Raw genomic sequence first — 25,752 nt, forward strand, 5'->3', positions numbered from 1 at the left:
ATTGCGAGTCTCAATTAAAATAATATTATTAAAAGAAACAAAAAAAGGACCAAAAACCAAAATGATTCATAGGTATAATTAATTATGAGGGTCATTCTCTACTTTTTTTTTCAAGAAAAGTATCAAAAAGAGTTTTTTTTTAGCAATAACAAAAGAGTAATTATCTCTACTTTAAAATAGAAAGTTAATGCTAATTAACTCCACTAGAAGTAAATAAAAACACACATTTCAAGTAATATAAAATCCATAAAGTGGATTGTTTAGAAATAAAACATGACTTAATCTCTTAAATTAGATAATAAAACTATGCATAAAAAATAAAATCTAAATTCATCACATACATAAACATAATAGGTATCAGACAAAATTTATGAGAATATTCGTCCCACAGTTACGCGGTGATCATTCTCCGGCTCACTGCTACATCATTACATTACATTACGGAGACCATATCTGCTCCTCACACATAGCGCCTCACGGGAGATCTTCCTGCACGGTGGATGGCCCATTTATGAGGAGCAGATCCCGTCACCACATTAATGAGACCGGATTTCGCCCTCACAAGTCACAAAATTTCCCTCACACCGTTTAACAGTTTTTACAGCCGTGCATTAAGAATATCTTCGTACTTGTATGTTTTTTTGTTCATGGATGCAATCTGAATTCGATGTTGTGAGGACCGAATCCGAATCCACTTAAAATGGGCTCACGCCGACTATAAGTGGATCTTCGCCGTTGAACGCCGCGTGGACGTTTTGGTTTTAATTCATCGTCTGCAGTCAGCTGAGACAAGTTGAGCGAAAGTCTTCTTGCATCTCTGATTGTCCAACCGGCTGAGCCGAGCCACTGTCATAAGAACCCGTCGTAAAAGGAATTTCAACCTTCTCCGTTCTCTCTCGGTTTCTTTCAGTTTTAGACATCTCTCTCTCTCTCTCTCTCTCTCCTGGTTGTCTAGTGCGACGAAATGGAGAGGCGAACTCTGTACGTATGGGGGGTTGCGATTGTGTGTTTCGTAGTTCTGATGATCGTAACTCCAGCAATTCCCCAAAATGAAGAATATCACGATTTCGCCGATCAACGCGATTTCTTCGGTACTTCAATTTTTCTTTAACTTCCTCCATCTTCACTCTGTTGTGGATTGTATATGCTTGATTATGCTTGATTCTTTAACTCGCTCTACGTTTTCTTTGTTTTTCTTATAGTAGCGTGTTATATTTGGGATTTTCAAGCCGAAGGTTTGTTCGTGATGGGTTTGGGAATTGAATTTGGTTTCTTTTTTTTTTTTCACTTGATCCTAAGGTCACTAGGAAGATTTTGATTTGGCTTTTCTGTGCTATGTGAAGTCGTTCAAGTTCGTTTGATCTCTGTTAACTCTTGTAGTGTATTTGGGTATCGAAATAGATGAATTGTGTTTTGGGAAGTTAGAAATACCTTGAAATTTTTCTATCTGAAATTTCTACATTGAGAAATAATAATTTATAGTGATTGAGATGACGGAAATTTGAATTTTTAAGGACTACTGGTTGACTTTATGCTACCACTGAGCTCAGGGAAGCCTTGTCTCAACTTCATGAACTGCATAAATTTACTCAAGAAGAATGGTAATTAGGGGTTCTTTTTCTCTAACTAATCTGATTGGTAATCATAAAGATTTATGTTTAATCTGATCACTAAGTAAATACCTGGATTAGCTGCTGCATTAGACGGAAGAACTCTCTTGTTCTTCTCTTTCACATGTAGCATATCCTTTCTGTGAAGAATAAACCAAGGCAACGAAACTATAAGATATAAGATAGAAACAAAGAGGATTTATCAGAAAATTGAGTTTCTAAACTAATCTCATAGTTTTTGCACCAATGTGCTAAGGATAAACGCCTGCCCCCAAATTTGATTTTTTTTTTGTTCTATTTTCTCTTCCTTCTTTAGAAGGGCTTAAAGGAAAAATACTATGATAAGGAAATAGCTACTGTAGTTTCTTACAAAAAGCAGCTGAACCAGTGTATAAATAGGGAATTGAGAATATGGAAACCAGACTCCTTATATTGGTTAACTCATTTTATCTTATGGCTCTTGGACCTTGGCAGGACAGAAGATTCTTTTTTATTGTTCTATTGAAATTGATTTAGGAAGCAAATCAAGTGGAAATCTGGAGGATTTGTGAATGGTAATACTGGGCAATATAAAAAGTACAAATGTCAACCACTCACTACAAGAGTGTTGACCCCACAAGGCCCAAAATTTATCTCAGAAACTACAGCACCGCTCAGAAAAGATCTTCCCTATAAGTCCCTTGCTTTGCCAAAGCATCAGCTAACCCATTTGCATATTTCTTTGTCCACTTAAAGAGAGCCCTAACTTCCCTTCCATAGCAGAATATTTCCCTCATTTTCTGTCTACATTTCCAAACCCCCATGCTTCCTGTCCACAATCATTCTAGTAGTAACATTGACTCTCCTTCCTCCTCAAGGTTATGAAAGCCTGACTGTTTAGCTAGCCTCAAGCCTTGAAGTAAGGACATAATTTCAGATCTTAGTGAATCTCCCACATCTAATGGTCTGGAATACAACACAATCGGTTTACCCTCCCCATCTCTAAATGCTCCCCCAACTCCGGAGGGGCTCGGATTGCCCAAGGAACTTCCATCAAAATTAAACTTCACCCTTTGTTGTGCTGGAGGAGTCCATTGATCTTGAACCACAATCTTTAATGTTGAATTCTCCACTATAAACCAACCTTTGAGAATGTCCTCTAATGAATAGTCTTTGAATAGGCCAATTCATTTCAGAGTCAATGGTTTTCTCCTTAGATCTTTCAAGCCCTTGAAAGATTCTATTGTTCCTCCCTTCCCAAATTCTCTGGAGGATAGCTGCTCTTGTGGCTTTCCACATTACTCTTCCCCTTTTCTTTGAACATCCGATAAAACTTGGATCAAAGAGGCCTACCACATCCGACGGAGGGGTTCACCTGCAACCAAAGAGAGACAATCAATTCCAAACAAAAGATGCATAAGGACAAGAGTTCATTCTCAGATGTAGTTCTTTGGGTGATTGATAGACAAACATTTGGTGGCCATCTATGTTGAAGGAGTTCTTTGTTTTCAACTCTAATTCCTAAAATGAACCAATGGACTCATTAATTTTTTATGCTTCTTTTGTCATGTACACATTTTGATATACATGTTTTAAGTGTTTTTTTCCCAATTAACCATGTAATTGCTATTTATACTGGGCTTTTGGGTCCTTCCCCTTTTATGTTATTATTAATAAGGTTGCCTTTACCTATTGGAATTACCTATCAATTCTGCCTAAGGAATAGGAGTGGTGGGCTAAATGTATAAAAGTGGAGCAGCAGCTATTTTTACTCATGCTAGGATCCTTAAAAGCTATGTCTCAAAAATGTTGGATGCATTTATTTAGTTTGTTTTATTTTTGAAAAGATACTTGGTTTTTTGGTTATGTATAAAGTCTCTCTTTTTATCAATCTTTTAACAGGAAGAGTCTTCATCCCTCTCATTTTTGGTTTAGATCTTCATTTGAAATGAGGGTGGGCCTACGGTTGGGTTGGTGGCCATCTGTGTTGAAGGAGTTCTTTGTTTTCAACTCTAATTCCTAAAATGAACCAATAGGGCTCATTAATTTTTTATTCTTCTTTTGTCATGTAGACACATTTTGATATACATGTTTTAAGTGTTTTTTTCCCAATTAACTATGTAATTGCTATTTATACTGGGTTTTTGGGTCCTTCCCCTTTTATGTTATTATTAATAACCTATTGAAATTACCTATCAATTCTGCCTATGGAATAGGAGTGGTGGGCTAAATGTATAAAAATGGAGCAGCAGCTTTTTTTACTCATGTTGGGATGCTTGAAAGCTATGTCTCAAAAATGTCGGATGCATTTATTTAGTTTGTTTGAATTTTGAAAAGATAGTTTTTTGGTTATGTAGAAAGTCTCTCTTTTAGTTAATCTTTTAACAGGAAGAGTCCTCATCCCTCTCATTTTCTTTTAATGGTTTAGATCTTCATTTGAAATGAGGGTGGGCCTACAGCTGGGTTGCTCCATTGTGACCTGGGTAACCAGGGTTCAAATCTTGGAAATAGCCTCTCTGTATGTGCAGGGGTAGGGCTGCGCACATGTGTCCCTCCCCATAGCTTGCATTGGTGGGAGCCTTATGCAGTTGGCTGCCCTTATCTTCATTCGAAACGTTCATACATTTTCCTCAAAACTTTGGACTTTTCATTAAAAGATTTTTTGGTACAGATTCCTAGGTTTTGTTGTATTTATCTATGTCTTTATTTTCCCCGTTGATATTTTGCAAATGTCTATTCTTTATTATCTGATTTTTTTTTCTACTTGTCCTTTGCCATGATACACCATGATGGCATTGAAAACTTCAGTTTATTCTTGTCTAAAACTGAAACAAGTAATATTTTGACATGTTAACATCCATGTAAATGAAAAGGCCCTTATAGACATAACTACACAAGAAATCTTTTGACACAACTGGTTTTGGTCACCTAACACAATGTACTTATAGAAATCTGTTTCCTTCCATTAGGATGTAGATTGCAAGAAGAGTAAATGATTGTGTATAGCCACTCTCTGTATTACATCATCTGATATTTTGTGCATTCTCATCACATGTACAGTGACTCCCTGTACTGGGTGTATCCCTATTATACAATCAATATAATATACTTCACTTTTTTCTCAAAAAATGTAAAATGCTTGTGTAATGTTAATGTCAAAGGATTGAATTTTCCCCTTTCTATATCCAGAACTGACACTAATAAAAGCAGTGTGATGTATATTTGCAGAACACAAAGACCCTGTCCCCCATCCCCGTCCCAGGAATTCAGTAGAACTGGGGCTCTTTTACAAATAGGGCATCTGTGCAAAGACCCTAACTGTACTATCTGGCATTACTGATGAAGTTATAACTTTGGTGTTATAAAAAAGTTTTTTTTTTTTTTTTAATTTTTTGTTTCTACTGGTATTTGGGGTGTCTTGTGTTATATTATGTATGTGGTTAGATGATTTCTGAGTTGGTGTTGTGAGAAACTTGAAAATGCAATTGCGTGATGCTTCATTTATTCATTTATTAGCATGGTAAACTGTCCTTAATATGTTTCTGTGTGTTATATCATACCTTACAAGGTTATTATTTTTTCAGGGATACCAAATACATTGAATGTGGTTTCAAATTTCCCCTTTCTTGTTGTTGGTATTGTTGGGCTTATACTTTGCTATCATCGAAACTATTTTCATTTCAGGTAACATTTATAGGTTTATCAATGATTGATGTCTTCTATTTATTGTTTTTGTTTGTTTATTTCTCTTGATGGCTGATTGTGAATTGCTCATGAATTGTTGTTGTGCTTATAGCACACAAGGGGAATTGTGGGGTTGGACAATTTTTTTCATTGGTGTAACAGCAGTTGCATTTGGTTCTGCCTACTATCATCTCAAGCCAAATGATGCTCGGCTTGTATGGGATCGCTTGCCAGTAAGTTTCTTTCTTCTTTTTTCTTTTAGATTGAAGGATGATTACCTTTTTCATGGAATAGTGATTTCTCTTTCTTTTTTCTTCCCTGCAAAACATATTGAGTCATTTCTGTTCTGCAAGTTTTGGTTTTATTTTTTGCAATATAGTACATGTATTCATGAAGACCATCTTAGATAGAATTCATGATGAAAGGTAGTTTTTTTTTTTTTTTTGATGAATGGAGGAATTTATTTATTAATCAAGAGAGCTTACCTCTCCCTATTGTACTTTCTTTCTAATTAATGAAATATTTTCGTTATTGATAAAAAACTGTATCCATGAATTCATTATTAGCTAATTGTTTGTGCACCATCTGGTGTGGAGAACCATAGAACCAAGGAGAATGGTGGAACTTTCAAATTCATTATTAGCTAATTGTTTCTAACATCTTAGGTTAATTCTCCAAGAACCATCCTTTCTTTGTTTTCAATTTTTAAGGTTCCCATGAAGGTGGGTGAAGAGAACTAAGAAGATTATTAGAGATTTTCATATGAGAATCAGGAAAACAGAAAAAACACCATCTTACAGACTAGGAAATTTGTAGGAGTAAAGTGGAAAGGGGACTGGGAATAGGGAGGTTAAAAGTAAAAGCAGAACTCATTCCAGGAAAATGACTTTGTTCTCATAGCACATTAGGTATGGCCCCATCACGGGGTGTAGGGTAAAGTTTTGAGAAGTTCTTTGATGGGGTAAAAGATCTTTCTAAATAACTTAATCAGTGTTTTAAAAGTGCAAGGGCCATTTTGCACCTGAGGCATGAGGTACAAGGTGAGGCACATGCCTTTTTGAAGCAAGGCACAAAAATGCAAAAAAAAAAAGGTAAAAAAATTCAAAAAAAGCCAAAAAATGCAAAATATTAAAAATATTAAACACAATATTGATTAAAAATATAAACATAAGTTTTAAAACAAATGTTTTAAAAAGTTTATAATCTCAATTTAAAATACATAAACATAACATGTAAAACATATTTAAAATGAAAATTTAAAAATAAAATGAAGCATAGCATATAAAACATATTCAAGCATGTAAACTCTTAAATCTCTTTATTTTTTTTCCCGATCACATTACTTCAAATAGCTAATGATGTTAAACATTGTGCATTCTTGATTCTACGAGCCACCTTTGTACCTGTACCAAGCCCCTCGAGGCAAGCCCAAACAAGCTCATATCAAGGTCTTAAATTCTTAGTCCCTATAAAAATGTTTTTATAACGCACAAATTTTTAAAAAGCACATGATTGGGCTGAAGCGCAAGGCACACTGGGGGCATGCCTTTTGAAAGTGTTGTAGCTAGGACCTAGGCGAGCCACATACCCTAAAATGCGCCTTGCCTGTGTGCCTAGGCACACCTGAGGCACACCTTCTAAATCACTGAGCTTAACTCCTTTTTTACTTAAATAAACCAATCTCTAATTGGTACAATTTTCTATTGGGAATATCTTGGGATTTTGGCTTTAGACTGAGTCCATAGAAACAAACCTTTTGGGAGAGCTAAAGTTTGCCTTTTTTTTTGCCCTTATGGTATTGACAAAAGAATTTGGTATCCTAATCCAAATGGAAACTTTTCATGCACCACATTTTTCAATATCCTCTAGCAATTCAACCTTTTAGCTCAAACTTTGCTAGACAAAGCCATTTGAAAAGGGCCCTCTCCTCCAAAGGTCAAATTGCTTTGCTAGGAGGCAGCTATTCAGATAATCAAAAGTTCAAAACATGTGATAGGCATCAATGAAGATGGAAAGCTTGCTGATCATCGATTCGTGGCTGCATGACAGAAGACTGGTTTGGTCAGTAGATGATTCTGCTGTTTTCTTTGATCTACTAAACTCCTGCTAGATAACTAGGAACTTTTTTAGTTGACATGAAATATTATTTTACTGTTTCCTATAAAAAAGGGATTCTTCATGTATTTTGTTTTATTTACTCATATCTCCGTGTTGGTTTTATTATTATTATTTAAGAAGTAGCAGAAATTTGTATTACATATCAACAGAAATGTACATAGATTTTGTTGAGTTTGGGCCGATGTTAAGTTATTTGGCCCAACTTTGTTTTATTTTTTATTTTTTACTTTATTCAGTTAGGAAGTTATTGGGCCTTAGGCCCATTAGTTTATGTTAAGTTGTGACTGTTCAACTATTTCAAGTTGCCGACCTATTAAGGGTATTATTGTACATTCTCTTTTACTTTTTCTCTTCCTTTCTCTTGCTGAAACCTTTCAACTTCTTTTTTTTTTCTTCACAAGGATCATATCAAAAACAACTTTCAGCAATTTCTACTTGGTATTAGAGCAGGCCGAAGGTTACTTTAGCTGCTCTATCATGCAGCCCTAGATCGGCCGACTGCATGGTGAGGTGAGAGGCTGATCGAAGACCTCAAGTTAGCCCAATTTTTGGATTTTTTGGTGGATCTGCATTGCCTCGTAGCTGGTCTAGGGTTTTCCACCAAAGTCAGGAAGAATTGGAGAAAGGGGGGAGAGTCTTGTTTTTGTAGGACTCTTCATTTTTGACCTAGGAAGTGGTGCCCTAGTTTTTAGGGTTTCTTGAAGTTTTCTGAAGGGGGCAGTTCAAGTCCCATCTGTTTTGGAGGCCTTTGGAGGGAGCAGCTGCTTCTTCTCTCCTCCAACTCTCGTAGAAAAGGTATCTTTTGTGGGAGGAGCTTCTAGGGTATCAAAAGGGTTTCTGTGGTGCCTTAAGGAGATTATTACATATTTTTTTCATCTTAAAGTGATTTTCTAACCTTTTTTTGGGCATAATGGAGGGTTACGGAGCTGAAAACAAATTGGGGAGTGAGATGGGACAATGGGGAGGAGGTGTCGAAGACCTTTTCGAGGCTGGGACCATCACTACAGTTAAGTTAGATGGTACAAATGGTCACAATCTGCCAAGATAGCTATTGGTGCTCGTGGGAAGTTGGGGTATATCACTGGTGAGGAAGTGAAACCCGAGACTAACTACTCCCGATGGGTACAGGAGAATTATATGGTAACGACTTGGTTGTGCAATTCTATGTTGTGCCCCATATAAGTAAAAACATTTTGTTGGCTAACACAACTAAGGAAATTTGGGATGGGTTGCAGAAACCTATTCACAGAGTGAGAATGTTGCTAGGGCCTACCAGTTGAGAAACTAGGTTTTTGCTATTAGACAGGGAGATAAACCTATTGTTGTTTATTTTGTGGCCCTTAAAACCCTATGACAGGAGATTGACCATTTGGAGACTGTGGTTTGGGAAAGTAGCATGGGTGCAACAATCCATCAGAAGCTCTTAGAGAAGAATAGTCTTTGAATTTCTTGCTGGACTTAACCTCAAGTATGACATCACAAGGCAACATATCCTTTCTAGAGATAGTGCTACTCTCTCTCAGGAATATGCCTTTATTATTATTTTTTTTTTATCAATAACACTTTCATTAATTCATCAGTAGAAAATTTACAAGTGGAAGACAAACACACTTATCTTCCAAGAGTCACAAAGAGCTTCAAGAAAGGAAAAAAGAAAAAGACACTAACATCACAAAGAGCTCCAAGTGGAATATGCCTTTATATTAGGAGAAGAGAGTAGGAGGAATGTGATGATGAAGAATCCGGGTCTTGAGCAGTCGGCGATGGTTAGTACTGTGAAACCTAAATAGAGTGGAGACAGGGGTGGAAATGAAATCAGGAAGGAAGATAAGAAGGACCTGATCTATGACTACTATAAGAAGCCTAAGCACACGAGAGATACCTACTGGAAGCTTCACCCTCACCTTGTGCCGAATAGATTCAAGAATAAGAAGGGAAATGTGAACATGGCAGTAACTGGTGACTTGCCTGGACCTCCTACTATAGCTACTTTGGAGTCTATTGCAGTGAGGGCCGAACTAGAGAGATATGGGCAGTTACTTAATCAGCGAGATACAGTCAGCCCTAATCCATTATTAGGTGGACAGCTAGGTATAGGTGGATCTGGTGGTGGACATTCTACTTCTTTTGCCCATATAGGTGGTTCACATGCCATTGCAAATTATGTTTCTACTATAGGTAAGGAGGGACCTTGGATTATAGATTCTAGAGCCTCAGAGCATATGACCTGTATTTCCACCATTTTCTCCTCTTGCCAACTCTGCTCTGGCAGAGATAGAGTTTCCATAGCTGATGGATCTCATGTTCCCATTGCTGGGAAGGGGTTTGTCAAGATAACTGACTCCATTTCCCTACCCTCTGTCCTCCATGTACCCAAATTAAGTACTAACTTGTTATTTGTTAGTAGTTTGACTAAGAATTTGAATTGCTCAGTGATTTTTTCTCCTGGCCATTGTGTTTTGTAGGATCTGGTTTCAAAGAGGACGATCGGGAGTGGTCGTGAGGTGAATGGAATCTACCTTTTGGATGTGCTTCCCAATCATCAGAGTCATCATGTCAGCAGGGATTTTGAGTTAGAGTCTGTGGGTCAGATTATGCTTTGGCATAATCGGTTGGGGCTTTGTCTTTTCCTTCTTTGTGTTTCTTATTTCCAAAGTTATTTGAGTCTGTCAATTTGTCCAATTTAGAGTGTGAAGGTTGTCAACTTGGAAAACATTGTAGGCATTCCTTTAATGCTAGTAATAAAAGATGTTCATCTGCTTTTGATGTTATTCATACTAATGTGTGGGGACCATACATACCATGTTCCTTCTATGGGTGGCTATCGATACTTTCTTTTATTTGTGGATGATTTTCCTCGATATTGTTGGATTTATTTGATGAGATCCCGTGATGAGGTGCCATTCCTAGTTCGACAGTTTCATCAGATGGTGCTAACATAGTTTGGGGTACGCGTGAAAGTGCTCAGGTCAAACAATGCCAAGGAATATTTTGAAAAGAACCTTGCTTCATATCTATCAGAGTATGGAGTAATTCATCAGAGCAGTTGTTCTTACACTCCACAGTAAAATGGTGTAGCAGAAAGGAAGAACAGACACATTGTAGAGATTACGAGGAGCATGATGATAACATCTACTGTTCCAATTCGATTTTGGGGTGATGTAGTTCTCACAACAGTTTTTCTAATCAATAGGGTGCCTTCTCATGTTCTTGGATATAGCACCCCATTTAGCCTTCTTTTTCCTGAGGGGGAGATGTTCCACATTCCTCTTAGGGTTTTTGGTTGTGTTTGCTTTGCTAATGTTCTTGGTCTTCACCGCTCGAAGCTTGATCCAAAGGCAAACAAGTGCGTTTTTCTTGGGTATGCAGAAAATCAGAAAGGATACTGTTGCTATGACCTAGTCTCTGGGAGTTGGTATGTTACTATGGATGTCACCTTTTTTGAGTCCACACCTTTCTTCTAGAGGGGTTCTTCTCAGGGGGAGTGTTTTGGGGAAGGAAGTGAGTAGTCTATTCCTCTTCCGATTCTAGCCCCTGTGTCTGACCCTCCTGTGTTTAATCCTCCTATGTCACCTACTTTACCACCTCCCTTGTGTCTTGTTTCTTAGTGCTTCTCATGACAGCGCCTACGACTTCACAGGGAGGTTGATTCCACAACAGAAGAACCCACATCACTTCCTATTGGCTCCTTGGAGACTCCAGATTCGGATGACACTAACTCATGTATTCCCCTTGCTCCCTCTGATGTTTTAGTTCCTGTTGATTCCACTAACCTCATTACAGATGACCTTGACCTTCCTATTGCACTCAGAAAAGGTAAGAGAAAGTGTACTGCTCATTGTATCTCATAATATCTCTCCTACAGTGGACTTTCTCCTTATCGAGCCTTCCTTTCTTCTCTCGACTCCGTGTCTATACCCAAGGGTGTCAGTGAGGCTCTCTCCAAACCATAGTTTTCAAGGTGCCAAGGCGAGGCTAGGCGACTAGGAAGAGTGGAAGATCCTCCTTTCTCTTCTTCTCTTCCTTTCTCTTCTACTTCTTCTTTTCCTTTCTCTTGCGGAAACCTTTCAACTTCTTTTTTTTTTCTTCACAAGGATCATATCAAAAACAACTTTAAGCAATTTCTACTGATTTCATGTGCCTTGGGAAGAGTGGAAGATCCTCCCCTACCCAAAAAAGTATTCTCACTTTACAAATTATCTCAGTAACATTGACCTCTATTTACCTCTTGTTTGACTAGTGCATCTGCCATGCCATTTTCCAACTTTTGTACCCATTGAATCTTCACCTGAAGGTCCCTTGTGAGCCACTTGCTCTTCCTAAGTTCGTTTCTGTAGGTCCACACTGTTTTTCTCTTTCATTCTTCAACCACCTAACCACCGCCTGTGAGTCCCATTCAATGATTATCATATTCAGATTTAAGCCCCTTGCCAGCTGTATTCCTTGAAGAACAGCCAATAGTTTTTCCCTTGTAAAATCCCTTTCCCCCACAGGACCCAAGAGTATAGCTTTTATTCTACCCTCTTTATCCCTAAAGACTCCTCCACACCAGAAGGTTCCAGGCTTCCAAAACTACTCCCATCAAAGTTAAATTTTATGAAGTCTTTCTGGTAGTGTCCATATGTTTTGAGTCACCTTCTTTTAAGAGGAGGTTGCAGCCATTTCTCCCCAGTCCCCACTTTCTCATTATTATATCAATTAAGGAGAAGAAACACCCAATGATTTAATCCAGTTTGCCACCCTAGCTGTTATGCAGTCAATCTAAGCTTCTTTATTTCTTATCTGCTCCCCAAAGATCCTTGAATTTGTTTTCTCTCAAGTTGTCCAAATGGTTGCTGCCTTTGCAGCCATTCACTCTCTTATGTTATTATATTTTTTGATAGCACTCTCTTATGTTCTTATGTGTTGACTGTTTTTTACATATCATACTGAAACTTTCCTAACTAATGCAGATGACCGTTGCATTCACATCAATTATATCAATCTTTATCATTGAAAGGATCGATGACAAGAAGGGAACATTGTCTATCATTCCCCTTGTTCTGACGGGTATAATAAGCATTTTCTATTGGAGGCAAGGATGCAAGATCTTATTCTTTTCCATTTAATGATGATTACCTTCTGGACCTAGTGATTTCATCACATAAATCTTGCTATTTTATTATGGTGCAGGTATTTTGACGATCTCCGTCCATATGCACTTGTCCAGTTTGTTCCCTGCATTGTCATTCCTATAATGGCTATCTTATTGCCTCCAATGTATACGCATTCAGCTTATTGGCTTTGGGCTGCAGGTTTGTGGTTCATGGAACATGGATTTTCCATGAAATTTTGTCGTGTGGAAGTGCTGTCTTTAACAGTGAACCAGATTAATCATGGTATTAATTCCCATTGTTGCAGCATTTTATCTCTTGGCTAAAATAGAAGAAGCAGAAGACAAACCGATCTATAAATGGACTTCTCATGTTGTCAGTGGGCATACTCTTAAGCATTTATTTGCTGCTATGGTTCCTCTTTTCTTGACACTCATGCTTGCCAAGAGGAGAATTGCTCCTGAGAGGTCAGCTTCCATCTTACCTTTTTGGAAACCTTTTGTTTCTTTTTTCTTGTTTTGGCACATTTATTTGCTTTCTAATAAAACCATTGAAGATTTGAAGTGGCGGCTTCAATCTCTATTTGAAGGTTGATTTTCTAATTGTAAGCCTTAAAAACAAGGTCCTAACAAACAAATCAGTCTTACCAGAGTAACAGGTAAAGTTATGAATTCAAAAGCCATGTGTGGCAGATGCAGTGAGGATACTTCTTTTGGAAATTGCATATTGTCAACATTGATCACTGTTATACACATACATTCACATTCACATCATCTGGCACTACAACTAAACTACTTGTGTCAAGCAGAAACATTATGAGTCATGCAACTGATATACATGTAGGATTATTATGAGATTCACATGTTCCCAAGTCTATCTGAAGTAGATGTGTTCAATGCTATATAAAGCAATTTTTTTCAAACCTGGAACTGCCAATCTTTTGTAGTGATGGCATTTTGCTGTCTCTGCTAATACGTTTGAGGCTTGAGCTTTGAGTGGTTTCATAACATTGAATATGTTTATTCTAGTCTTAAAAAAGACTCGTAGAATTGTAGAGGTAAATAGAGCTTTTGCACATTTTCATTAATCCAGAAAAAAGTATCTATTAGACAAATAGATCCAACGATCCATACAGACATATCGATGCTATTTTGAGATCCCAGCTTGTATGTTTTTTTTGATGAATAAAATTACTTTACCTTTTTCCAAAAAAAAAATACAGACATCGATGTTATTAATTTGCAGAAATCATTTTCAAAATCAGGGGTGATTAATTTGGTAGTTGAGGAACATAGGAATTGGCTGTCTATACACAAAGATGATGCTTTTTCCACGTCTTTTATGAGGGTGGACTTTTTTTGAGGTCCTAAAAGGTTATGTATGTACAGCATCTCATTGTATAGAGGACTAAGTAGAAATCACTATTTGCTGATTCAGTCAAGCTTCTTGTGAGAGAAAGAGGGGGAAGGTGAAGATTTCAGCAGTAGAGAAGGAAGGAGAAGAAGAAAAGAGTAGGAGGTCAACTAGAGTTATGAGAAAGTTAACCCTAGCCGCCAACCCCTCATTATATTTATATTTAACTTAAAAGATGAGATATTACAAGGATGCCCTTAGTAGGGCGGCTACTAAAACTGAATAGTCACAACTTTAAAAAATAAAAAACTAATGGGCCGAAGGCCCAACAACTTCCTAATTAAAACAAAACAAACCAAAGACAAACCGGGCCACTCAACAAAACAAACCGGCCCACTCAACACTCCCCCTCAAGTTGGGAGTAAATCCCACACATTCCCAAATTGCGTAGATCATGCTCCAGCTTGTTCTTTGCAACACCCTTTGTGAGAACATCAGCAAGCTACAAATCAGAAGCAATGTATGGAAGACAGACTTCTCCAGAAGTTATCCTTTCTCTGATAAAATGTCTATCCACTTCAATGTGCTTAGTTCGGTCATGTGGATTGGGTTATGGGCAATGTTAATTGCTGCCTGGTTATCACAGTATAGCATCATGGGTTCTTCTGCCTGTACACCAATTTCTTCTAATAGAGAACGGGATCCAGAGAAGTTCTGAAACTCCATGCGCCATGGACCTGTATTCGGCTTCAGCACTTGATCTTGCCACCACTGTTTGTTTCTTACTCTTCCATGAGACTAGGTTACCCCCAACTAGGGTGCACACTCCTGAAGTTGATCTCCTGTCATCAAGGCATCCTGCCGAATCGGCATCTGTATAAGCCTCTAGTTTCAACTGTCCATGATCAGTAAACAATATGCCTCTGCTTGGATGTCCCTTCAGATAAGCAAGGATCCTGTCAACTGCATCCCAATGCTGGACTCGCGGGGCATGCATGTATTGACTTACTACACTAACTACATAGGAGATGTCTGGTCTTGTCATACACAAGTATAGCAGCCGACCCACAAGTCTCTGATATCTCCCAATGTCCTTTACTGGTTCACCTTCTGTTGCACTGATTTTATGGTTCTGATCAATAGGGGTGCTAATTGCCTTTGTTCCAAGCTTCCCTATCTCTTGAAGAAGGTCCAAGACATACTTCCTTTGAGAGATAAAAATTCCATGTTTCGATCTTGCAACTTCGATGCCTAAGAAGTATCTCAGTTCTCCAAGATCCTTAATTTCAAATTCCTTATGTAGGTTCCTCTTCAGACTATCAATCTCACTCAGATCATTCCCAGTGACAACAATATCATCCACATAAACAATTAGGATTGACACCAAAGATCCCCTGCGCTTCACAAACAAAGTGTGATCGGATTGAGTTTGAGTGTAGCCAAAATCAATCAAGGCCTTTCTGAATCTGTCAAACCATGCTCTGGAAGATTGTTTCAAGCCATATAATGACTTCTTAAGCCTGCATACCTTTTCCTTTTCAGTATCATTGTAGAAACCAGCAGGAAGATCCATATACACTTCTTCTTGCAGATCCCCATTTAGGAAAGCATTCTTCACATCTAGTTGAAACAAGGGCCAAGAGTATGAGGCAGCAAGGGAAAGGAGTATCCAAACGGAGGTCATCTTTGCAACTGGCGCAAAGGTCTCTAAATAATCAATGTCATAGGTCTGTGTGTATCATTTTGCAACAAGTCTTGCCTTGTACCTCTCTATACTTCCATCTACCTTATATTTTACTGTGTAAACCCATCTGCATCCAACTGTGTCCTTGCCTTCTGGTAGGTCCACAATGTCCCATGTCTGATTCTTAATCAAAGCTTCCATCTCTTCCTGCATAGCTGTCTTCCACTCAGGTTTGGAGAGAGCCTCACTAACACCCTTGGGTATAGACACTGAATCAAGAGAAGAGAGAAAAGCACGGTAGGAAGGAAAAGTCCACTGTAGGATAAGTACTGTGAAATACAATGAGTAGTACACTTTCTCTTCCCTTTTCTAAGAGCAATAGGGAGATCAAGGTTATCGGTAACAGAGTTAGTAGGATCAATGGGAACTGAAATAGTAGCGGGATCAAGAGGAATACCTGAATCCGTATCAGCCGAATCTGGAGTCTCCAAGGGAACGACAGGAAGTGGTGTGAGTTTTGTTGTAGTGGAATCAACCGCCTTGTGAAGTCTCTGTCGTGAGTAATGCTAAGAAATAGAGCGCAAAGGAGGTGGCAAGGTAGGTGGCACTGGGTGGTGGTCAAGCACAGGAGGTGACACAGGGACTAGAACTGGGAGAGGGATAGACTACTGACTTACTTCCTCAAAACACTCCCCCCTGAGAAGGATTCTGTAAGAAGAAGTACGTGGATTCAAAAAATGTGACATCCATGGTAACATATTGGTTCCCAGAGACTGGATCATAGCAGCGGTACCCTTTCTGATTCTCTGCATATCCAAGGAAGACACACTTCTTTGCCTTGGGATCAAGCTTCGAGCGGTGAGGACCAAGGATGTGTGCAAAGCAGACACACCCAAATACCCTGAGAGGAACATGAAACATCTCCCCCTGAGGAAAAAGAAGGCTGAATGGAGTGCTGAATCCAAGTATACAAGAAGGCACCCTGTTAATCAGATATACTGCTGTGAGAACTGCATCACCCCAAAACCGAACCGGAACTGTAGATGTGATCATCATGCTTCTTGCGGTCTCAACAATGTGTCTGTTCTTCCTTTCTGCAACACCATTCTGTTGTGGACTATAGGAGCAACCGCTCTGATGGACAACACCATATTCTAACAAGTACAAGGCAAGATGTCTTTCAAAATATTCCCTGGCATTGTCAGATCTGAATACCTTTATTCTTGTTCCAAACTGTGTTAGTACCATCTGATGAAATTGCCGCACCAAGGATGGTGTTTCATCGTGGGATTTCATCAAGTAAATCCAAGAGTATCGAGAGAAATCATCCACAAATAGGAGAAAATAGCGATAGCCTCCCATAGAAGGAACATGGTAAGGACTCCACACATCCGAATGAATAACATCAAAAGAAGAAGAACATCTTTTATTACTAGGTTTAAAAGAATGTCTACAATGCTTTCCAAGTTGACAACCTTCACACTCCAGACTTGATAGACTAACAGACTCAACAAGTTTTGAAAACAAGGAACTCAAAGAAGAAAAAGACAAATGGCCCAAACGATTATGCCAAAGCATAATCTGACTCACAGATCCTGACTCACAGTCCCTGCTAACATGATGACTCTGGTGAGGGGGAACATCCAGGAGGTAGATTCCATTCACTTCACGACCACTCCCAGTTGTCCTCTTTGAATCCAGATCCTGCAAAATACAACGTCCAGGAGAAAAAATTACTGAGTTGTTCAAATTCTTAGTCAAACTACTAACAAATAACAAATTTGTGCTCAATCTGGGAACATGAAGGACAGAGGGTAAACAAATAGAATCATTAATCTTGACAGATCCCTTCCCAACAATAGGAACATGGGATCCATCAGCAGTGGAGACCCTATCTCTGCCAGAACAGAGTTGGTAAGAGGAAAAAATAGTGGAGCTATGGGTCATGTGCTCTGAGGCTCCAAAATCTATAATCCAAGGAGGTCCCTCCTTACCTGAAGTGGAAACATAATTTGCAGTGACGTGTGAACTACCTGTGTGAGCAAAGGAGGTAGAGTGAACTCCACCAGTGCCACTTGTACCTTGTTGTCCGCTTGCGGCTGAACTGGAACTAGCTGTATTCCGCTGGTTCAGAAGTAGCCCATACCTCTCAAGTTCGGCCCTTACTGTAGCAATTGCAACAGACTCCAAAGCAGCTGTAGTAGGAGGGGCCGGAGTGTCACCTAACTGCCATGTGCGCATTTCCCTTCTTATTTCTCAATCTAGTCGGCACAAGATGTGATTGAAGCTTCTAGCAAGTATCTCTTGTATGTTTAGGCTTCTTACAGTAGTCACAAACCAAGTCTCTTTTGTCTTCCTTCTTGATTTCACCGCCACTTTGTTTAGGTTTCACAGCACTTACCATGGCAGACTGATCAGAAATTTGGGTCTTCATCATCACATCCCTCATGCACTCCTCCCTTGACACAAAAGCATATGCTTGGGAGAGAGTGACACTATCCCTGGAAAGAAGATGCTGTCGTGCAATATCATACTCAGGGTTAAGGCCAACAAGGAATTCAAACACCCTATGGTCAATCTCCTGCCACAGGGTCTTAAGGGCTGAAAAATAGGCTGCAACAGATCTATCTCCCTGCCTTGTAGCAATAATCTGATTTCTCAGTTGATAAGCCCTAGCAACATTCTCCCTTTGTGAATAGGTTTCTGCAACCCCATCCCATATTTCTTTAGCAGTGTTTGCCCATAAGAAATTTTTACTTATATGTGGAAACATGGAATTACACAACCAAGTCATCACCATATAATTTTCTTGCACCCACCGGGAGTTGCTAGTTTCGGGTTTCACCTCTTCACCAGTGATATACCCTAATTTCCCACGAGCCCCAATGGCCATATTGCAGATTGTGACCATTCCAAGTAGTTTGCACCATCCAGCCTAGCTATAGTAATGGTTCTAGCCCCGAAGGGGTCTGCAGCACCCCCTTCCACTGGTCCCATTTCACAACCGGGCTTATTTTCAACTCTATGGCCCTCCATGCTTCTCAAAAAAGGTAAAGAAAATAACTAAAAATTGCAGCAAGACCAAACAAGACACCTTTTGGAACCAACAACACTTTCTTGGTGTCTTGGGCTTTCTTTCCACAAAATATTCCTTTTCTATGGGATGGGAGAAGAGAGAGAAAAGACAACCGCCCTCTCTAGAAGCCTCCAAACCACGTGGGACTTGAATCGCCCCTTACAAAAAACTCCAAGGAACCCTCAAAAACTAGGGCGCCACTTCCTAGGTCAAAATTGAAGAGTCCAGCAAAAACAGGACTCTTCCCCTTTCTCCAGTTTTTCCTGATTCTGATGAGAAACCCTAGACCAGCTACAGGGCACACAGATCCATCAAGAGCATCCAAAAACTGGGCTTACCTGAGAGCTTCGATCAGCCTCTTAAATCACCATGCAGTCGGCCGATCTAGGGCTGCATGAGAGAACAACTTCAAGAACCTTCAACCTGCTCTAATCCCAAGTAGAAATCACTATTTTCTGATTCAGTCAAGCTTATTGTGAGAGAAAGAGGGGGAAGGTGAAGATTTCAGCAGTAGAGAAGGAAGGAGAAGAAGAAAAGAGTAGGAGGTCAACTAGAGTTATGAGAAAGTTAACCCTAGCCGCCAGCCCCTCATTATATTTATATTTAACTTAAAGATGAGATATTACAAGGATGCCCTTAGTAGGGCAGCTACTAAAACTGAATAGTCACAACTTTAAAAAATAAAAAACTAATGGGCCGAAGGCCCAACAACTTCCTAATTAAATAAAAACAAACTAAAGACAAATCGGGCCACTCAACAAAACAAACCGGCCCACTCAACAGACTATACACATTTTTTATTTCAATACAATATACTTCACCTTTATTCGAAAAAGAATGAAAATGAAAAGATCCATGGATCCTTATATCTCTGCTAATACATAGTGGCTCTCCACTACGCTGTTTGATAATGCATTTAGTATCATGTATCATTTTCTCTGTTGCTGGAATAATCCCAAATATAAAATAAATAAATCATCATCATCATCATCAAAGCCTTATCCCAACTATTGCATGAATCCTGTTTTTCCATTCCGTATCGTTTAATGCCTTTTCCATTGTTAAATTATTGGTGCCTAAATCATTTCTTCCTGCTACCTGTCTCCTTTCTGGTCTACTCCTAGACCTTTCAACATTGCAACAAATCACTTCTTATAAGTGCTGTTGATGCCCCTTCAAATGACTTCAATTCTGATTCTATCCTTTCTAGTTTTAGGTTTTCCACTCACCCATGCATTTCTGCCACTCATTTTTGGACATGTTTCTTGATTGCCCATGACTCTAGCCCATTCAACAAAGCTGGCCTAATGACTATTTTATAGAACTTTCCTTTTAGGCCCTGTTCGTTTACCGATAAATGAGAGGAGAAAAGTTGGTCAATGGGTTTCTTTTTCCCATTGGCCAATTTTACAGTGTTCTTTTTGCACTAAGTATTGGGCCCCATGGTAAAATCAGTTTCACTTACCTGGGTAAAACATCCATTTCCTAGGTGGGTAAGTAATTTTCCCACATGGGGGGAAAGTTTATAAAACATAATGGGACAAGTTTGCTCATTTTAACTTTGGCTTTTATGGGTAAAAAAGTCATTCTATTATTTACCTGAGAATCAAAAGAACATAGGTAAGTGAATTTACCTAAGTGTCACCAAGGAAACATTTACCTGGGTAAGTAAGTTACAAAATTGTAAACGAACAAGGCCTTAATTTAAGTGGTATTTGCTTATCACATAATACTCCAAATGCACCCCTCCAGTTTGTCCATCCTGTTCTAATCCTATGGGCAACATCCTCCTTGATCTCTCCCTTGTTATGAATCATCGAGCCAAGGTGCCAGAAAAGGTCCATTGAGTTATCTCTTGGTCTCTAATTTTATGTGTACATTGATTTGCATTTATTTTCTTTATTTTAATAAAATGAAGAAAGGAAACAATTACGAGTCCATAAAGCTGTTGACTCAGTGATTTAAAAGGCGTACCTAGGCACATTGGCGACATGCACTTTAGGTATGCACCTCACCTAGGTCCTAGGCACAACCCTTTCAAAAGGCGCATGGAAATGCATCTAGGTATGTGCCTAATGCGCCTTGCACCTCAGCCCAGGTGTATGCCTTTTTAAAATTTCATGCTTTTTTGCTTTTTTTTTTTGAACCTAGCGGCTAGGCCAAGGGCTCCGCCCCCGGACCTCCGCACATGCCCCTCAAGGCAATCCCAAACAAGTCCATGTTAGGGTCTTAAATTTGGTCGCTTTGCTCGTTCACCGAAGCTTCAAGAACACTCTATTTTCCCCTATTTTCTAATGTTGTTTATTCATTCATTTTAATAAAGTATCTTTTTAAAAGACAATTAAAGTTACAAAATCATTATTTTTTATGTGAGAACTAAGAATTTAAGATCCTAAAATGGACTTGTTTGGGCTTGTCTTGAGGGGCATGGTACAAAGGCGGCTTATAAAATGAGGAATGTAATATGGTTTACATCACATTAGCTACTTGAAGTAATGCAATTGGGGAAAATAAAGAGATTGTGGGTTTTACATATTTGAAAATGCTTTATATGTTTGATTTTATTTTTAAAATTTTCATTTTAATACGCTTTACATGTTATATTTATGTGTTCTAATTTTAGATAATAGGTTTTTAAAACATTTATTAAGTTATATATTTTTTATTAATGTTATATTTAATATTTTCTTATTTTTTTGCATTTTTTTTTAATTTCCTGACATTTTATTTTTAGCATTTTTTTTTTAATTTTTGGGCTTTGCTTCAAAAAGGTGTGCGCCTCACCTTGCGCCTTAAGCACAATTTGCCCCTTGCACCTTTTAAAACATTATGTTGACTATAAAATTTTATTTTCCAGCACACCTTGCCTTTAGTTTATTCAGGTTTCTTTAGGAATAGTGACTCTGAATATCTAGTTTGAGTTGCCCTTTGGACTTCTATCCAACAATTGTGATTGTTCAATGTAGGCAAAGTTTGCTCGAGACATGGAAGATTTCCTGGAAAAAGGTCAGACAAAATGGGTTCAAGATGGAAAATTTTACTTACAGCTACTCGAATGTTTCAACAGAAGAGTCACGGTAATGTTTCCAAATGATCTCCTGACTTTTAATTGCAATAACAGTAGACGCGAAATGTATACTTGGTCACATCGTCCAGAAAAGAAAATGTATACTTGAGTTGCATGTAAAAAAAAAAGTTGGACATTCTGTATGGGTTCTTTTTTACCTCAGGAAGGATGAAATGTCTTTTCTTTGTGATTGTAAATATACTAACATATTGAATTCTTTTGCATTTCATTAATTATATAATATAATATCTTTTGAGTCCGCTACTAACCTTGTACTTAATCCAATCTATATGGTACTGAAGGTTATATAGCTTAAAGCTGTTTTACATGTTTCAGTAGTCTTAAAAACTTTTTGTCAAATAATTAATAATTGATATTAGAACCAATCCATATGTCCACAAAAAAGGTCCTAAGTTGGAATAGAGAGCCATGATGGATAGAGCTACTTGGAGTTTAGTGAAGGCTATTGCTATCATGGTTTTAAAAACCGACCTGGAAAAGAAATTGCTTTGGCCACCGCTACTCTGATCAAACGGTTTTGGGTCCAAAACTGGATGCAAAGTCATGACTGGTTCCGGGTTAATAAATGGATTAGCTTGATGATTTGATGTGTTTCAAAAGTTTGTAATGCTTTTGGCATTGGATCTGTCAATAGGTTGGGTCTAGACCTGGCAATTGGGTTGGGTGGGTTGGGTCAAGATATTTCGGGTTGATTTTGGGTTGGGTTGAAAAATATTAGACCCTAACCCTAAATGTTCGGGTTAGGATTGAAATAAAAAAAAAAGAGAAAATAAAAAAAATAAAGAGAAAATACAAGAAAAATGTCAATATTAAAGGAATTAACTTTAAATTCCAAAAATAAAATTAAAAATTTAAACATTTAACAATTCAAAGAGTAAACGTTAAATAGTAAAGATTAAAGAGTGAAAATTTGTAACAATACATAAATAGTCCCAATTAGACCTAACAATCTGGTTAGTTGGTTGACCCATGACCCAACCCAACCCAATCCAACCCAGCCCACTTTTTTTCCAGGTTGGGTTGAGTCGAGTCATTCTCAAATTCAGGTAACTAAATATAAGACCCTAACCCTATTTTTTGGGGTTGGGTTCACTGGTTGAGGGTCAAATTTTTGCCAGGTCTAGTTGGACCTGATTCGAGAGAGGGTGGACCAGTCCCCGGCCAAATTAATTGTATAAAAGTATAAACAGACCCAGAACAAAACTAATTAATTGGGATAATTGGGTTTGACCTGATTAGAGATTACTTGACATAGTGTTTTTGAACAGATATTGACCAAAATGGTTGGACTGTTCAATCCGGGAACTGTTTCGGCAATTGGTTCCATTTTCACCCTTAACCCGGTTCTTGGCCAAAAATTGTTGATTTGGTTAGTGATCCGCTCACCCAGGTAGTTGAACCGTCGATCTGTTCAATAGTTTTTGGTTGTTTTTTCATTTTAATTTTTAATGTTTTTAAGTTGGAATGGGTCATTCGTTCGAATCAGATGGTTGAACCATCGACCCAGAAACTAGTGGCCAAAATGGTTCTGTTTTTAAAACCTTGACTTGACATATGTAATTTATCCATGATAATAAGTTAATAACAACTTAGAACATTTTTTATAATATAACCTTAACAAAAATGATCTTAAAATAATACACTGGTCAGGTGTTGATAAAACAAATGCTTTTAACTAAAATTATCTTATTACAACAAAACAAATAATACATAGTATCAAATTTTCTTTCAAACAAAATATAGCAAAACCAACTGAATGGTGACTTGGTTGATACATAAACTGGGTAGTCCCAAAAGAGATGCAGTTTTGAACCCCACTATTGGCTCACACCACCTTTGAGAAGAGCTATTAGAATGTTGCGGAAAAAAAGTGTTGTACTACGTTAACAAAATATGAAATATAGCCCCCGTGAAGGCACAAAGGCGAGTGATTCAATACCCAAAAAAAGGGTAAATTTCTTGAAGTACCCCTATAGTTTAGGAAATTGACTAAACTCTATCCTTATTGTTTACATATTGTATTAAATTACCCTAAAGTTTTTTGACAATTGTCTAATATCCTTTACCATTAACTTTTCGTCACACTTTGTTTACATATAACATCACTGATATTTAAGGGTTTGACTATGATGTGGAAAGGATATGATATCTAAAAAACTTTTTACCAGTCAACTGGAATCATAAATGTAGTAACCAATCAAGTGTTATTTATCAAAATTCATGGGTGGGTTTTGATTGGTCAAAACTCTTCTCATACCATATCTTTTCCGCATCATAGACTTCCTCATATTTTTTTAAATTTCATTTCGTCTCAGTTTTTGTCTCCATCTCTATATCTGTCTCTAACTCTGATGAATCAGTATCCTTGAAAATTATAACTTTCCCCCTCTCTTCATCCTTCTTTCTTTGTTCGGGGACAGTAGTCGAACGGCATTACCTTTTCGGATTCCCAGCTCGGAGAGGCAGGTGGCAACCGAATGGACGGCTCGCCAGACTTCCGAGAAGGTAAGATGGCGTCAGTGGGATGCGTAGAAGATGGAATTCGTTAGAGGGGAATTTCAGGCAACATCGAGGAATTCGTTGGTGGGGACTGGGGAGAGGTAAAGGTTTCCGCTTGCTATAGAGTATGGAATTCCATTTGCTGATCCCGCTTGCATGCAGTCGTGTGCCATTTTTGGGGAATTTTAGGCTTCCTACTAGGTTACTACGACTATTGATCCCCTGCATCCTCAATATGTCCACCACCGTCGTCATGCAAATGTCGTTGTCCTCTTGTCGATGTTCATTGCTAAATGCTAACGAATTGTTCAACGTCTTCAACAACCTTAACTTGAGAGCATCAGGAACCACCCCAAGTGGCGTGTTGTTGAATATCTGCACACCTCTCACGAAACATTTCATCGGGTTTAGGGATTCATTCTACAGCCAACGATATGTAATGGAACCAATGTTCAAAGTATCAATATGTATTGGCCCATATCGGTCGATACATATCCTTCTGGGACCCCTCTGATACGTTCCTATAGTGGGTGTATCATGATCTGACCGGTTTAGGGGATGGAGGAGACCTAAATTGGCCCCTTGAACTAGTTTCAGAAAAAAAAAAAAAACTAAAAAACAGTATCAACTTGCCCGATACGCCCATACCGGCATATTGAAGATATCAATATTTTGAACTTGAATGGAACCATATCCAAATACATGAAGAAGCCACTGAATAGGAGGAAGTATGCAAGAATGGCACCACCACCGTGTACCCCAACATCACATGAGACACCACTCCCGAGAGAACGAGCTCCCAACCCAGAATGGAGCGAAGATTATTAGAGGAAATAAAACAGGAACCCAGAAAACCCCCCAACCAGACCCATCGATCAAAACGTTATCGCCGCGAATGCCAAGGATAGGAAGATCACAGAAGGTATGGCCACTATAGAGTGAGATAAAACTTAAAGAAGAGCGACGATAAGCGTTATAATCCCTCTCTCTCATGAATATGTACCGCTTCAGCTTAAGATTGAGATGCAGATGATAACGAGCTTCTAATCCCAAATCACCTGAGTTGCAGATAAGATTATAGTTCTTGAAAATTTTCCTCAGTTAAGTTTTATTTTGAATATTTAAAGGCAAATCCGATATTTCATATTTTTATTAATGATTATCAACGATGCTAATTGTCAGAAAACTATATAATAGAGTAGAATTAATCAATTTCTTAAATCATTGGAATACTTTAAAAAATTGTCCAAAAAAACAAAATATAGTAAAATTTACAACAAAATAAAGAGACCTCTATATCTTAATTGGTCCGGAACAGCGAGAACCGATTCAGACCCAATTATTAAACGCGACATAAATCACAAACGCAGTATTGCCATAATTGTTGATCGGTTGGGTCTTTTTCGTTGATCTGATCCAGTGACAATTCTATTTTTTTTTAATGTTTGGTGATGCACCTGTGCCCCCATAGAAGACACCCCAAGTTAGTGGCAGTGGGATAGGAATTCCATCTCTGCTGGAACAAGCCAGAAATCGTACCAGATGAACCGCCCATCGATTGGTATTGG

The 25,752-nt window shown here is 38.4% G+C and overlaps 1 protein-coding gene across 4 annotated transcripts; it reads left to right on the forward strand.

Annotated features, from left to right (window-relative positions):
* The first annotated feature begins 753 nt into the window (after positions 1-753).
* LOC104587063 (uncharacterized) lies at positions 754-24,543 on the forward strand. 4 transcript variants are annotated; one of them, XM_088888679.1, is made up of 9 exons: positions 754-1,091; positions 5,174-5,273; positions 5,386-5,506; positions 9,857-9,895; positions 12,344-12,465; positions 12,564-12,685; positions 12,792-12,951; positions 21,564-21,674; positions 24,106-24,543. In XM_088888679.1, exons 1-9 carry the CDS (start codon positions 965-967, stop codon positions 24,215-24,217), a joined length of 1,014 nt encoding a protein of 337 aa, XP_088744805.1. In that variant the 5' UTR covers positions 754-964; the 3' UTR covers positions 24,218-24,543. The 4 variants fall into 4 exon arrangements, with proteins under 4 accessions (XP_088744805.1, XP_088744806.1, XP_010242817.1 ...); XM_088888680.1 differs by having other exon boundaries at positions 24,109-24,543; XM_010244515.3 differs by lacking the exon at positions 9,857-9,895 and having other exon boundaries at positions 24,106-24,536.
* The last annotated feature ends 1,209 nt before the right edge of the window (positions 24,544-25,752 follow it).

The sequence above is a fragment of the Nelumbo nucifera genome, chromosome 5 (assembly GCF_055504915.1).
Source record: "Nelumbo nucifera cultivar China Antique chromosome 5, China Antique-T2T, whole genome shotgun sequence".
Lineage (NCBI taxonomy): Eukaryota > Viridiplantae > Streptophyta > Magnoliopsida > Proteales > Nelumbonaceae > Nelumbo > Nelumbo nucifera.